Here is a 16,820-nt window from a genome sequence, read left to right on the forward strand (position 1 = left end):
ATCAGCTCTCCGGTGAGCGGAGAGGAAGACCTACAAGGCTCACTGCTGACAGGACCCCAAAATAACCACGAAAGCAAACTAACCATGAAGCCGGGTTTCCCCTGGCCCTGTCTCACGGTGGGATTTTCCCCGTGTCTCCTAAGGTGCGAGCTGTAATTAAATCTGCAGGGACTGGATGTCCCGAGGCTCCAGCCCAGCTGTTAAGTTTGTTAGAAGCTGCCCAGCAGGTTGGGAAGCTATTTAAGGAGACGGAAAGAGGGCGCGACTGCTTTTTTTCCTATTTCTTCGAGAAAGCACATTAAAGATATGAAAAAATAAGGAGCTAAAAAAAAAAAAAAAAAAAAAAAGGAAAAAATGGGGAAAAAATAATACTTCTGTGGTAAAACAGTGCCCAGCCAGCCTGTCCCCAGGTGTCCCAGGAGCCCCCACGGCTCTGCTGGGGACACAGGAGGGAAGGGCTTGGTGCCATGGGACACTGCTGTTGCCAGCTGTTCACAAAAGCTCACCAAGAAACTCAAAGAAAAATCCCTTGTGGCTATCACAGAGCCTGTGGTTATCACAGAGCCCCTTCCCTGATGCTGAAGGCCCTTTGGCTGGTGGCTGGCTGTGGACTTGGGGACATTGTCTTCTCATTGTCCCCTCCAGGCCAACACTGTTGGCATGACAGGACACCGGGCTGACGGACATCTTCTCTGACCCCACCTGGCTGGGGCCTGAGCAGAAATTTTGCCCAAGGAGCGTTATTTTACCACAGAAGTAGATGTGGCCGTGCTACCAGCCCCCACACAACCACCCAGGACCATCTCTCCGGCAGTCCCTCTCTCATCCCCATGTCCCACCTCAGGACCAGGCCGTGAGCACGGCAGAAACGAGCCCAGGCCGGGCAGTGCCCCAAACACAGCCATGACACACCACATTGCTCTGACAGGGTGTTTTATGGGCTTTTTGTGGGGATTTTTCCCTGCTGCTCAGCAGACAGCGATGGGTCCATGACGATCTGCTGCGTTACGTGGCGCTGAGAAGATCCTGCTGGAATACCTGAGGTAAAGGGGGGAGAAGCCAACCTTGCTCCTCCCCTGACAAAGAAATGTCCTTAAGAGAGTGGGGTGTGACTCTTGCAGGCAAAGCTTTAGGGGTGACCCAGCAAACGCCAACAGGAATGTTTATGGGCACAGGATTAGCGTTAGGCCGTGCTCAGAGGCACCTCATACGGGCAGTGTGACTCCATGCAGACAGCAATTAGGTGAGCAACAGCCAAGAAGCTGCCTCACACCCTCTGACAGGGCCCTGCTCCGGCTTCTGGAAGAGCTTTGGGTATCTGCAAAGCAGTGTAAGACCAGGCCCTGTACATTTCTGTATCTGACTGCTTTCAAAAGCTTAACAACTCACAGATGTCTCCACGTACCTCAATAAGAGGTACTTCTAGCTGATTAGATAGGGCTTCACCCGCTACACAGCCACCTACATGCGTTTTTCATTGCAGATGCACCAAGATGTAACCTCAGCAACATCTCCACAAGGGTGCCTCTCCCATGACACAGACTCACGGAATGGTTTGGGTTGGAAGGGACCTTAAAGACCATCTCGTTCCACCCCCCTGCCATGGGCAAGGACACTTCCCACCAGCCCAGGTTGCTCCTGGTGACCTACTACGTGTCCATGCCACACCCCGTGTCACCACATAGAAGTACAGACTCCAAAAAACCTCCTAATGCCTGCGCAAACTCTGCAGCAGGATCATGGCTCAGACCTGGCCAGCATCCCACTGTGAAAAACAGCCCCGTGCCTCACAGTGGGCACCTGCTGGTTGGATTAAGCCACGTATTTTTTAGCTGTATTTTAGAGATGGATATTGAAAAAATAAGCAAGGACTTATTGTAAGTAAAAGTCTGCCCAGGGATCAGTATTAGTTCAGCTCACCGCACATCTCAGCAAGCAGGGCCACAAAACCGAGTGGACCAAGCTGGGCCTTAGATCTCATTTTGGAAGATATCAGAAAGTCCCAGGTTTTTGGTGAAATCCCTTCAGTTTCCATTTTGTTTCACAAGGGAACAGGACACAGCAGAAGCAGCTGGGCCTCCGAGGACACCGAGCACCAGGCCCAGCTCAGCCACGGCTCCTCCGTGCCAGTGCGTGAAGGACATCTGCCGCAGGGCCCCCAGCTGCCAAGGGGGAGTCATTTTGACCTTATTAGACGAGGTTGTGAAGATTAGCCAGCCTTAGCAGCATGCTCCGAAGATGAGCCGTACTGATTACATAAGGACTAATTAGATCCTGTTGATTTCCCCTTCTCGGGAGGCCGCAGCACAGCGGCGCTAATTAGCGACCTAAGCCCAGCAAGCCTGGGTGGATCAGTGCCCGTAACACCGGCATGGGGCAGCAGCACAACTTCTGTACCAACAAAGGTCTAAGGCAGCACATTTCTTTTAAAAAAGGTGAAAGCACGCAGTAGGGTGATGGCATAAGACCACCCTTTCCACTTCCAGTTTTTATTCAGCACTTGACTTATGGAAGTTAAAATTTTCTCATTTCCTCCCCAGGAAAAGGATCTTTGCACATCCACCCTTGCCAGTGACCATCCCAGAAGAATAAGGCTGGGCCCCATTAAGTGTGCACCAATCTTCTTCTAGCCCAGGCCAGAGAACTTGTCATTGCCTTCGTGATTTACCTTTTAACCCGTGCACCATTTATGACAGTCCTCAGCAGGTGGCTTACCGCATGAGCCAGCCATAGGACAAAGAAAACAATCTATGTTAGATGCATTTTTTTTTCAGCTCTTAGGTAAAATGACTTCTTGGAAGTTCTCTTTGCAAATAATCCAGAGAACCTGCCTCGGCATTTGGTCTCCCCTGAAAAGCTTCACCACTGAAAGTAGGGCCTTTGTTATCTCAAGACCATCAAGTTGCACATTTCCTCATCCACACCCTGCAAGGCTTTAAGCGTGCTGGCTGCTAAGGCTTTAATGCAGCAACTTTTCAGGCTTCAGAGATTATGAGCGCACGTAGGCATTATTATTATTATTTTTTAATTAGTATACGGAATGCTTGAGGTGTCTGGTACTCCAACTTCCACCTTTTGATGCCAACATATGGGGCAAGTCAGTTACCAAAATTGCCTATTTCAAGCCACATATCAATAATCAAGGGAATTTGTAACTCCCCTGATACCGTGTCCTGAATGCAATGCCAAAGACACTGGCTGGGCAAGAAATCGTTTCAGGATCAGGCAATGAAGGATGATAGAAAACAGACGCATGTTGACCCTGAGCTCCACTGAAAACCATTTTCTGAATGCTCTACAACTTCATTACCAGCCAAACTACCTTGGTTTTGGCTTCTTGTGAAGGAAACCTGCTGCACAGCCCCATATCAGCCTGGTTCTGAAATGAAAGCATGTGTTGTTGTCCCCGAATGAGCACACTGATGGTGCTGAACTGCTGTGGTCTACCATGTACAGTACAAGTTCAACTTCTGTAAGGGTATGAGAACTTAGGTAACAGAAATGAGCTTTCAGAAACCTTTTTGTCCAGGAAGCCAGTTAATCTCATACGTGGAGTTCAGACAATTTACTCAATAGGTAACCACTGTACAAGAAAGAGATGAGACTTTCTCCATTTGCATCATTTAAAACAGAATGAAATGCAAAAGCTACTTCGGGTTGCAAAAACCTTGCAAGTTTCCCTTCCATTTTATTCCTGCCAGGAATCAAAAGTTTTCAATGGACACAAATGCATGAGAAAACACTTCCTTTAATAAAACATTCCCTTAAATCAGCATCTTCTTCTATACAAAGTAGGTCAACTGCACATTTTTTAAATACATAGTTGAATTCGTTTGTTTCCAGACTTAAGGTTTTAAGGCTTGTCAAGCCCCGAGTCCAAAAGCCCAGCAAAAGCTCACAAGTGGTTAGGCGAAGCAGTCCAGAGCTGCAGTGGGACTGGCAGAGTGAAAGGCCAGGTGCCAGGAGACCACCCACCTCTCTGGATGCACAAGTAGAGAAATGCACGATAAACAACTCACATCAATTTGTTCAAGACGTGCAATTTATTTTAAGTGACATTTTTGTTTCCTTAGCAAGTCTACACGGGTAACCTGGATAAATCCACTCCATCCTGAAAGTGCTCCTAGTTACAAGGCGACGGGAGCAGTCTGCAGTGCAGGTGTGTACTGGCCTGTTCCTTGGGACAGCTGCGTGCCCTTTCCTCCACAGCTCTTACAGTTACACAAAGGAAAAAAAAAAAAAACAGCGTGGGTTGGCTGCCATAAATCCAAGTCTTCCCTTCCACATCAGACCAAGGTGTCCCCTTGCATCTCCTTTCCATCAACGGGCACAAAATACAGCTGAGCTATTTGGCCACCCTGGAGTTCTAGTAGCAAAAAAAAAATGGTTGGGATTGCCTAAGCAAGAGTCAATCCATTGGTTCCAAGGATCCCACACTTCCTCTTAAGGCCAGTAGGTGAACATTTCTCATAAAAGCAAGCTGACATGGGGCAACTAACAAAAAATTATGAACAGAACATTAAGGTTTGCAGCTATTTTATTTACAAGTATACATTTAACACAAAGAAACACTGATATCCAAGCCTAGTTAATAGTAGTGTAACAATATGCATCAATTTTGATGATTATTCTAACCAACAAACTACACTGAAAAATTAATGCCAGTAAAATTCTTGGTCATAATATTAAGAAATACAATATATAAATTGAAAATATGATTGCTTAAAATTTGAAAATGGAAGTGAAGCCATTTGCACAGGAGTCAGAGTTTAACATAATCTGAAGGGAAAGGCTCCAAACCAACTGTTTATCTTTCAGGTTAACAGAAGAAAAAAATAAAAATAAAATTAAAAAAAAAAAAAAAAAAGAAGCATAGTTTATCCTTAAAGATAATGGGCAGTTTTGCTTCTTCAGGTAGAATGTATTCCCAGTGTTTTCAGATTTTGCAGTGGAATTACATTACTGAGCATGAAGACTTCCCTTGTGAAGCTGCCCCATCGATTTTTTCTGCCTCCAAAATTATCCTCTTAAAAACATCAACGGCAGTCTGCAAAGAGAGAGAACAAGATTAGTAGGTAAGAGGAAACTACCAGACACTGAAACAAAAATCTTGGTGGTTTCACTGGCTATACCAACAGATAAATGCACATTCCCAAATGAGAGGGAAAACAGGGTCATTTCAATTTTGAACATGCACTTTTGGAAGAACAATGTAAAACCCTTCTCCACAACAATCCTCAACTATTTTCTCTATCACTGCAGAGAGAAAAAGCTTAAACTGAGCCATACTCAACGGCAAGCTAATAAGACATAGAGCAGACTTAAAGTTAAGTATTTAAATAATAAATTTGCTCTGAATGACCAACAGCATTGAAGATTTCGATGCTTTGCTTCTCCAGAGAACAAACCAATTCATTTCCCCCACGTAAACTTTAAGATTCTGAGTAACTACAGAACAAGGCAGATTTTTCAGCTCAATGCACTGACTTTGCACACCCCAGTGTGAGGGTTACTTTAATATTCTTCATCTGTGAGAAGAGCCAAGTCCCTCCACACCCCCGTGATGCTCTCATCTATAGTTAACAATGGTATTTGACATGGTGCAAGACCACAAAGGGAAACGCAAGCCAAACTAGCCACTGTTTAATATTAACCACTGTTCTTCAAGGAAGTCTTTCCGAGTACAAAAGGGGTTTTTATATTTTAAAGAGCTGGGACTATAAGATAAGTATTGCTAACACGATCGGGCTCACACAAACACCCCAGTTTACACCATATGGAACAAAGGACTATGCAGTCTCTCCGCAGACTCTGAAGCACACAGGCACCATCCATCCCTCTGCTCCCCTTCAGAGGGAAGGCAGCAAATACTCTTGGAGTAGGAGTCACCTTCTGTTAACAACTCCCCTTGGTCTGGCCTGTGCTGAGTCTCCTCCATCCACATTTAGCACACAGGCTGGTGAAAAAGGCTCTGCTCTTCTCAGGTAATGAAACTGTGTGCATGGGCTCTGAAGGGCAACACCTCCCCTGTCATGCGGATGCTAGAGAGTACCAGTTAAAAATTTTTGCATGGAAAGCCAGAATGAAAATATGTTTAATGGAATCAGAGAGACTAAGAAAGGATGCCAGAGTGCCTGAGTGATTCAGGAGGTTCTGTGGAAGAATTTGCTTAAGTATACGTATATTTAAAGCAAAACAAACGAACAAAAAAATACTGAAAGATGGGTATAGAAAGGTGCCTGGGACAACATCGCAAGCACTGCAATAAATACCTCACACCATAAATCTGGTCTTTCCGGGATGCACTCGGTTTTAAGGCTTTCAAAACTGTATGTAAGCCTCTGGCAGAAAAAACAGGAACTAAAACTACAACAGCCAACACCCCCCTGAGACTGCCTGTAAGTAGTTTTAAGAAGAAATCCATGTAGCAGTCAAACATGCTGCTGAAGTCCTTTCCTTCACTATGGTATTTCCAAGCTGAAGATTCACTTTATGATCAGGACTTCAGCACACGTCTCCAGTTTGGAATTGGTTCCTGACCATCCCATACATGCCACTTGAAGTTTCAAGCGTGTTTGTTTGTTTTTAATCAGCATGCAGAAGAGCAGCCTGTGATTTACGACCATGTGTTTTGGCCTGACAGATGTTTTTCTGCCTCCACAGGATATAATTCTTAACTGGATCATTTCCAAATTAAACCCATTGACTAAACTGGCTCCAAACAATCTTGAAGCATTCTTAATGAGATTAGACTGAATTTTACAGTTTCCCAGATTAATACCAGTTGTGCACAGTATCATCTCTGGAACTATTTAAAATACCTGATCAGCTGGAGATAGATTATTCCTCCCTATAATGAGGTTTCTCTGCAATCCAAACAGAACCTAGCACAAGTGGCTCATTAGTCCACCCCAGCACAACGCATTTCCTGGGCAAATCAGACTCTAGGAAAGCCAAGGACAGGACTCCAGTTGCTATCAAACTGGTTCCAGTACTGAGCAGTTTCCCTTAGTCCACAATAGGTGCTGTACTGATTTACAAATACACTGCACCGATGTGTCTTTACTTACAGCTGATATTTTCAATGCTTTTATTTTAATGCACAAGTTCTTTATATCCCTGCACATTCTTTGTCGAAGCCGTGCTGTTGGAGGCACTGAGATGTAGGAGTTCACTGGGTTTGTTAATTCATTTCCCAGAAAATGCACATTCACTGAGCAGGTTTAATCACTGTCCTCCAGTTAACCCGCAGCGCCTTGCAATTCAGCCCAAACACACTGCAGGATTTTAGAAGGAGCTTTTCAAACAATGCAGGAAACTGTTTTGTAACAAGGAATGAAGAATGCAGCCAGGCTTCATATGCATCTGCCTCCATATGGTCCAATTCCAGAGCGCGGGGCACATCCAGCCTACAGAAAGCCATCTGGCTTCCTCCCTGGAGGAAGCAGAGCGGTGTCAGCCTGGGCAACGCACGCTGCCTAGGGAGCTTAGCACCTTGGCCTGTGCAAGAGACACTCGCTCACTGCTCAACCGCTTCTGCAGGTGTGTCCCGTGGTATGGAAGGAGCGGACAGCCCAGGAGGTGAATTCTTGCTGCCCAAGTCAGGAACGTGCTGCCAGGAGCCAGCGCAGGAAGGTCCAAGCACCAAAACCCAGCCCACAGCTGCCACCGTCAGCTCGGCCTTTGTTGGGCTGAGTTTTTCAGATACGCACCCGTTCTATTATTTTAAAGAGGAAATTCTCCACTGCTCGTGCTCCTAGTTGTTCTTGGCACAGAACTGGGCAAAGGAACTGGAACAATAGTCAGGTGAGGAAGATTTGTTTTCCTCCCCAGTCCTTTGCCAGCCCAAACACCCTCCCAGGTGAGCGTTCCAGATCCCTGAGGGGCGTGGGGAGGCTGCGATCCCACATCTCTCTGAAGCATACACCCAGCACTGCAGCTTCTGAGCTTGGTGAAGATAAAATTACTTCTTTTTGAAGAGTAGTGTCCAAGCAGTTCATTTTTAAGAGAGCTTTTGCTCTTAATTTTTGCTACTTCTTTCCCCTTTCTCGAGTAAGTCCACCTAATGAATTTTAGGCAACTGGATGGACACACTTGGATGCTTGTTACTCCCTAAGTTCTTCCAGTAAAAGTTGGCTTCCAGCTTCAGCTGGATTTAAGGACCAATTTGGATTCTGGTTGTATTTCAGAGCATTGTCATTTATTGTACTGGGATTAAGAAGTACTACACTATGACTTAGGAGGAACGAAGTAGGGAATTCCACTTTTTAGGGTCGAAGCTCCTAAGTTAGCCCAGCAGACACAAAGCAGTTCAACATACCCAGTGCTTACTGAGCAGCTTGAGAAAATGCAACAAGCACATTTAGGAGCCAAAAAAGAGATTTAATACCTGATGCTGGCTTCCAGCCCACAGCCCAAGAGGACACGATCCACAAGCCTCATGCTGCTTACAAGATAGCTGATGCCCTCAAACCCTTAACTTGGAGGTGTGTTGTTTTATAGTGTGCTTGCACTGAAAAAAATCCAAAATTCCTGTTTTGCAGGAAGCATTTACTTAATCTGGTTAATATTTTCTAGCCAGTAGCAGAAATTTGAAAGTCATCTTTTCCATCGAGTCCCAGAATTGCCTTCTCAAAGGCTAGGGATTTCCCCAGATGACTGAAGCGTTGCTGATATACACAGACTCCTGTGAAAGCCTTACCAGGCCACTAGAGTCTCAAGGAGGTGATACAGAGCCTAAAATAGATTTGACCTGGGGAACTCTCACCAGCCACCACCATTTATCTTCACACCAGCTCAGATCTTTGTCTCTCCTGCTTTCCATTTATTCAAAGCCACGCCGTTTCATGGATGCGGTATCTTTTGGCAACTCCTGGCAGAACAGGTACAGTTGGATTCTGTTCATCTGCACAACTATTTTAATTGCCTAACACAGTATGGATACGCTCCTAGAACTCCCACAGATGCTCCAGACAGGATTTTATGGGTGAACGCAGAGGAAGAGAGATGAGTCAATGCTCTCCCACCCCCCTTTAGGGGGCGAAGAGCCTCTGCTATCAGAACTTGCAATGTGGAACACCTTCTCTGGTTTCAGCAGTTCCTTCCAAACAGAGCTGTTGTAAAGGACAGACCGTGTTGGCCAAACCTGAAGCAGCCTCCGGTCTCTCTGCAGCAAGGAGGCCTGCTCTCCTCACTGCTGTGAAGGACACCACGTACCAAACCAACTGCAGCCAGCACAGCAGATAGAGGTTGTCACTCTGCTCACATCCACCAAATATACGTGGATAGATTTCAGAGAGAACTAACAGGGTCCCTGAGCTCTCTTGCTGAAGTTCTGAAGTCCAGTTCATCCCTTTACACATCAAATTATCTTTATGGAAAGTAAAAACAATCTGACGCAGTTTTGGAAGGAGTTTAGACTTCATCTTCACAGGCAAGTTATGTTTGCTGTACCAAGGCAGGACACAAAAAGATCTGGATGAACCTCCAAGAACAAGTTGCTGCCAAGTGATGTTGACTTAAGGTGAACATTCAGCACTAAAGCACGACAATAAACCTTGTTACTACATTCAAAATAAGCCTTTTGCCTCCCCTGCCTCGCCCCAAACCAGAGATGGTTTCAGAGTAGGAAGAGACATTCTCCCTTGATAGAAGCCCACGTACGAAATGGTTTGATCTTGCTAAATTAGGATTTTGGGGGGGGGGGGGAAAACACGTGAGTTCAGAAGTGTCTGTGGTATAATTCATAGGAGAAGACAGTGTCCCATTTTGCTACCTGCCTGATGTCTCCTTTTCCCCCAGAACCTCACTGCTGTAGACTTTATACTTTGCTTTCAAAGCACAATCAGCTGCTTCCTTCAGCAACAAGCTTTCCTCAGCAGCTGTTTGCAGGAAGACCAGGACAGCTGCCCCAGTTCTGGGCTGCTTCAGTCTTCTGTACATCCCAAACCCCCAAAGGAAGCACATGAGATAGCCTAAAATCAGCCACACGTTGTGGGCACAAAAAGTGACAAATTATCTCCATCTGAAGTCAGCCCAATTTACCAGGTGTATTACACAAGAGGCACGACCTTACCACCAGGCTTCCCTTTCTACAGGGAGGAGGAATTGTATTCAAGCACCTGTTCCCGAGAACCTGCTTTTGAACTCCAAAAGGGACAGCAGCTGCAATTTTAATGACCTGCACTACCCAGTGATCTGTGCCCTGATGGATCACGCTGACAGAACAACCTGGTAAGAACGATTTTGACATCTAGAAATAACAAAACTTCTGACTCTCCTTGGGATTTGTACAGAACAAGTTTGAGTATCTGACAATTGCCACTCTGATTTCCCTGAAGCCTACGAGTTTGCTATACGAATTTCAGCGAGCTGCATAACTCGGGGCAGGACTCTTGGACTAAGACAGTCACAAATACACGGCAGTCAATGGGACTTTGTTAGTGCAGCAGTTTAATATGCAAGGCATGCCAAGCATCATATAAAGCTCGTAGCTTCTTTGCATAAATATACCCAGCTTTGTTTTTTTTTTTAAACCAAGACAACACAAACTGCAGAAAGTTATTGAAAAGACATTCTGTAAAATATACACTACTGCACTGTTACAGATTGTGAACATATGCCAAAAAAGAAAAGTACAGAGAATAGTTTTGCCTACTCCAGATATAAAGTTTTTTTAAAAAAAAGGAATTCTTTTAACTGATTTATTCTTCTTCTGTAGTTTCTGTGGGTATGCGTTTGAAGCTCTCCAGCAGTAGAGAGGATATTGAGAAATTCCATGCTTTCATCATACCCAGATTTGACAAGGTTAGTGCAAATCTTAGCCAGAAACAGAAGTTCCTAATTCCAAATATTCTGTATCTGGAGAAAAAAAATCTGGACTTTCTTTCAGGGAAAATCCAACTTTACACAAGCGTCTGTTGTCAGTAGTTCTACAAATTATCAGACAAGAGCTGTTTGTTTTGCTTCTGGGAACACAGAGAAAGAAAGAAAGGCTGCTTAAACAGGTGCTGTTCTAGCTGTAGGATTGCCCTTTTGATTCTGCTGATGTTATCAAGGAGGCCAAGGATGTGATACGCTAAGTTAAAAATGAGACAACGTAAGCATTTCTTCTGCATAAGGACTCATTTGTTTAGAACTAGCCTGACAGCGTCCTTTTGACCCTATTGTATGTTCATAGTTGCAAAAAGCAGAAATTTTAATGCTGTTGAGACAAAAATGAAAAAAAGAGACACAACCCTCTTGAAATGAAAATGAAGTTTTTCATTACTTCAAGCCCAAACCAGCAGGTTCTTGTAGCTTGAATATGTAGGGTGTCAAATCAATGACAAAGTGTTATTAACAGCCACAGGAACAAATTCAAAAACCCGAAGAGATTCAGAAGGCATTTTAAAGTAAGTTACAGCACAAAAAATAAGATGTTATTTAACACATAATTAAACTTTTGTGATAGGAAACCAGCAGGAATAAACGTATGCTGGTTCCATTGGACAGATTGTGCAACTTCACTGCTATTCTATCATTCTGACAGCCTCTGCTGTAGACAAATCAAAGTGTTAGACATGGGCCTGTGAAACCATTAGTACCCTTATTAGAGGGACTGAGTCTTGCCTAGACCTGAAAACATGAGGTTCATCCCCTTATACCAAGTTATTCCTCCACAATAGCAATGAGTTCCTAATTTAAGGTAACTGCAGCATGTCACAGATCCTGTCCCACCCACCCACCGCACAGATACGCAAGGCTTAGTATGTCACTAACTGTTCTGCTATGTTCAGTGAAGCTTAACTTTCAGTTCTTCATTTCACCCTCACACTTACAGTTGCGCCAAAAGCATCGTATACCCAAACCTGAATGCAGACATCCATTTTGTTTCCAACAATCTACACAAAGTATCTGTACAATACATGCAAATACTTCAGCTTCCTGCATTAAGTGAAACTCGGAGACATCCCATTAAGCTGCTATTCAAAATAGATCTTAAATCTGTTACCTGATTTTCTTTAGCAGAAGATTCCAAGAAAGCTGCATTCCAGGATTCTGCTAAAGCTTTCCCTTCTTCATAGCTGATCACCCTGATAGAAGAGAAAAAATATCTTTTTATAATCCACAGCAGAATTGGAATTTGAAACTGCAGGAAAGCCTTAACAGTACTGAAGCACATAAATACAGATATAACAGGAATGTTTTGTGAAGTCTGATTCTGAGCACTTGATACCGGCTGCTGTCAAACACACAACTGGGCCAGGTAGAACTGTGGGACTGAGAAAAGCAGCTGTCCCAAAGCCCTGAGTTGTTCCCTAATCTGTAGCATCATCTGATCTTGTATGGTTGGAAAACACACTTCTGTTACTTGTTTTGATAGAAGGGTAAAGCCACTGTCTTTGAAACCTTACAGCAAGAGTCAACATTACAACAAAAGCTCCTGGCTCCTAGTTCACATTCTGGACACGAATCCTTTGCCAGTACCTTGTTTTAACCTACATTTTGACTTTAGTTCTGGAAAGCCAAGAACAAAACCAGCCTATTGCAACCACAGGAATGCCGGCTGCTGGCTTGCATTTCACACATACTGGAGTTCACATACCGTTCCATATGCAGGTCTTTTTTATTTCCAACCAGCATAATGGGTATTCTGTGAAAGAAAGTTCAGAACTTCAGCACAGTTATAGTATACTGAACAAAGTACTAGTAACATGCCTGCAGTGAAATGAGATGAAAGTGTCACTACTTACTGGACTTTTCCCACCATATCCAATAACTTGCCATGGATAACTTTTATCACTTCAAAACTGCAAAATAAAGGGATGAAGTCACACATGCACTCCAATGTTTATCCTTAATACCCAATACACAAGCAATTAAATGCATATGTAGATATGCTTACTCTGTGTATAGTGGCAGAACTACAAAGATGCTGAAAAAGTGTCACTGATTTGTGTACAACAGACCAAATGGTTCTAGAGGCAGCAACAAAGACTAGGCTATGCCTGTCATTACAGCCTCCCCAGTTATGATACGTGCAGAAATAAACCACATTACCCAGGCCTGATGTGTCTAACATACGAGTGCTAAAAGCCCTATATCCCCAACTGGTTTGTATCTGCAGTAAGAAGTTTAACTACTCGCGTCCAACAAGCCTGAATGAGCATGCCAAATTAAAGCAGAGTTTCAAAGAAAAAGTTAACAACAAGAAGAGTTATTTGGTTAAGCGTAATTCACCATGAAAAAATACAGCATTTTAGTTCATACAGGAAGTTAGCTCCTACAGAATTCTTTGATTTTATTTACGTGAAAGCCAAGAGAAGCCTGAATTCCAATCTTCTACAGAAAGGAAGTAAACTGATCAGCAAGATGGTATTGAAACTGTGGTTATTCAGATACTTGTCAGTTCCCCTACTGTACAGATGAAGTCTGCATGGCTGGAGATAAGGAACAGTACTGTGAAATGCTGAGAAGCCTAAAATCCCACTAAGAAAATCCCCTGCATTTGACATTTAGCACTTTTGAGAACAAGCTATAAACAGGGTTAAAGAGCAGATGTTGCGCTCCTCTAATTACATTATGGAAAAAATGCTGGTACATGAAGTGCACAATTCAGATTTAAGAGAGAGGCACAGGTTCACAGGCCAGACACAGCTACACAACAAAAAAAGCGACTGAAACTTCTCCAACTTCCAAGCTTGTTAGCTACAAGCAATGCCTTGACTTGTGCTGCATTTTAATTAGAACTGAAACTCTTAAGAGCAGAGCAGCCCTCAAACATACTTCCAACTCCAAGTTCTAAAAGAACTGGTGCCTGAAGACACTATTCAAGCTATTTGAATCACTAGAACTTCCCACTTCTGGAGCAATAAACACGACCATAGTTAAGAAGAATTTTATGTCAAGTAAGATTCAGTTTGGGGTACTTCAGAAATAATTCTTGAAGTGTTGAGTTCTACTCACCCTCTATGTTTAGGTATTAGTTCTAGTATATCCTATGGAGAAAATGAGCACTTTGCAAAGAAAAATAGTGACTTAGCATGGCACAACTCGTTCAACTTGCTGTTAGTAACTCAAATAGTACAGACTACATTAAAGAAGTGGAATCAATGGAAGGTCTTCAGGGTTATAAAGAACTTATGCTGAAAGGGAATGAAATGAAATTTTGGTCTTGAGCTTTCATGTTCTAACTACTTCAAAAGAAAGATTTAAACAGTTTGGTTGTGAGAAAGTTCAGTTCAGATGCATCACTACATATGAAATTAGATGACCCTGCAAACTGAAAGAACAAAAAAAAATCTGATACAGACTACAAGACTGTTTCTCAGTTCATCTGAAGCAACAGGAAAGATCTAGCATGCTAGCCATAAGATAACTGAGTCACAAATCTAATACAATCACTTTTTTCCTTCCACTATTATGCATGTTGCTGTCAATATAGTTAGGAAAATGCCATGCCACTGCACAGCTCAGCGATAAGACCTCACCTGTGGTTCCAGTGCATGATTCTACTGAATACCCTATAGACCAACCCACCCTCAGCTCTTCATTTCCCAATTCTGTCCTTCTGCTTATCTAGTCTAGTTCAAGAGCTCCGTTTTTAGTTTAAAAAAAGACTAAGGATAAACAGCTGATCTTTATTAATAGATCAAGGTGAAAACTGAAAGAAGTGCTATTTAAGCCTGAACATGATTCTGACACAGAGATACAAGCTGCTAAGAACTACCTGGAATGAAACTAGCTGGACCAGATCGATTTAGTGTTCTAGAAAGCTTTCTAAATTAATAAGGCTAAAAGGAACAAGGGTACAGTTTAAGACAGACATTGACCAATCCAAAAAAGAACAGCATCACATCAAGCCTTGAAATAGCAAGAGGTCCAGAGAGCATAAGAGGTCCTTTCCAGTTCTGCCAAGCAAACAGGGTTACGGGAAACAGCTCAATGTGTGAAATACAACAAAAAAATTACTGGCTGTCAGAGAGATGTTCTATACAAAATCGTGGAACAGTGGCAAGATACAAAATTGGAATTTAAACTAGAGCAAAAGCCCTCCAGTAACCTTGCAGCTGAGAGTCTGGGAATATTAAAAATGTAGGTCATTAGTTTTTACTCAAGTCCCATTTTAAACTTCCCAGTGGAGATCAGTAGGGAAGACAATCACTTTAAAAGGACATTTCTATTAAGTTTGCTGTCAAAGCTCACACCCCGCTCAATCAATACTCAGATCAATATATACACTTTGGCAGAAATCAAGAGAGATGGCAACTGTAATCTGATTGCCTGGGAAAGTCAAAGCTACCAGTGTACCCTGGAAAATCTATTCTGCCTAAACACTGTCTTGATACTGAAGACAAGGATCTGAACAATAAGGGATCATCAATACTTTGTAATTCAAAGGGAAAAAAAAAACTTGGATTAAGTTGGATCAAGAATAAAATACTAAGGAATATACTATCTACCTATAGTAGATAATATATCTACTATATATAGTAGATACTAATAGTGCAGAGAAGGGCGACGAAGCTGGTGAGGGGCCTGGAGAACAAGTCCTACGAGGAGCGGCTGAGGGAGCTGGGCTTGTTCAGCCTGGAGAAGAGGAGGCTCAGGGGCGACCTTATCGCTCTTTTTAGGTACCTCAAGGGAGGCTGTAGCGAGGTGGGGGTTGGCCTGTTCTCCCACGTGCCTGGTGACAGGACGAGGGGGAATGGGTTTAAGTTGAGCCAGGGGAGTTTTAGGCTAGATGTTAGGAAGAACTTCTTCACTGAAAGGGTTGTGAGGCATTGGAACAGGCTGCCCAGGGAAGTGGTGGAGTCACCATCCTTGGAAGTCTTCAAAAGACGTTTAGATGTAGAGCTTAGGGATATGGTTTAGTGGAGGGCTGTTAGAGTTAGGTTGGAGGTTGGACTCGATGACCTTGAGGTCTCTTCCAACCTAGAAATTCTGTGATTCTGTGATTCTGTAATATAGCTACATATCTTAATCTGTATTAGTCTTTTCACCATAATTTGATTTCTATTTTGTTTGAATGCTACCACAGAAAGCAGACTCCCGTTCCTTTAACTGGGTGACTTTGGTTAAAGACACTTTTGTCCCAAGAATACCACACACCAATGAACATTTTCCTCTTTGGTTTAGAAGTGGAAGGTTTTCTACTTCAGGCTGAAAATGCTAAGTCCTATTTTATACAGGTTACTCAGCACCAACAATGAACCTCCAATTAAGGGAAGAAAAAAGAAAAAGCAGTGTATCTAGATACACATGAAAGCCCAACATCTGTTGCATTTCCTCCAGATCACACATGCTTCCTGTTCACTTCTTCAGAACTAAAGATGAAAACCAAGAATGAAGTACTGAAAATCTGTTCAGCATTAAAGACCTTAAAAGCAACTGAAGTTTATAACCAGACCGTGTCACTTCTTCAAGAAGCACAGAAGAGCCAATAAGCAAGCTGTTTTGCCTGCAATTTATGATGGTCTTACCAAAGAGATGACCTGTTCTGTCTGCTTTAAAGGAAAAGATTTGGAATGCTTCAGCACTTGAAAAAAATCTATTAGCTTAGAAGTAGAAGGGAAGCATTACCTTTTCTTCTACCTGAAGCAAGCAAAAGGCTTCAGGTCTTAAAGTAATTGTTAACAAACAAAAATAATGCCATAATGAAGATGCTGTACTGTGTTAGAAAATTAAGGCTAATTCAAGAATGACCAGTACTGAAATCAAGAACAGCAAAGGGAAGGCACAAAATAACAGCAGAAGACAAAACCTTAAGAAGGTTGAGACACTTGGTACAAGTAAGTGACTCCAGCTATGACGGTCTGTCCTCATGTGAGAGCTGACTA

General features: G+C 43.1%; 1 protein-coding gene across 1 annotated transcript in view; it reads right to left on the reverse strand.

Moving 5' to 3' along the window:
• Nucleotides 1-3,730: 3,730 nt before the first annotated feature.
• RHEB (Ras homolog, mTORC1 binding) overlaps nucleotides 3,731-16,820 on the reverse strand; it is a 40,705-nt gene continuing 27,615 nt past the window's right edge. Inside the window, exons 5-8 of the mRNA XM_032181222.1 lie at nucleotides 12,735-12,791; nucleotides 12,587-12,634; nucleotides 11,993-12,074; nucleotides 3,731-5,047 (exon numbers count right to left, since the gene is read on the reverse strand). Of these exons, the coding sequence (XP_032037113.1) occupies nucleotides 4,955-5,047; nucleotides 11,993-12,074; nucleotides 12,587-12,634; nucleotides 12,735-12,791 (280 nt within the window). The 3' untranslated portion in view covers nucleotides 3,731-4,954. The remainder of the gene's footprint in view (nucleotides 5,048-11,992; nucleotides 12,075-12,586; nucleotides 12,635-12,734; nucleotides 12,792-16,820) is intronic.

This window comes from Aythya fuligula, chromosome 2, assembly GCF_009819795.1.
Source record: "Aythya fuligula isolate bAytFul2 chromosome 2, bAytFul2.pri, whole genome shotgun sequence".
Classification (NCBI taxonomy): domain Eukaryota; kingdom Metazoa; phylum Chordata; class Aves; order Anseriformes; family Anatidae; genus Aythya; species Aythya fuligula.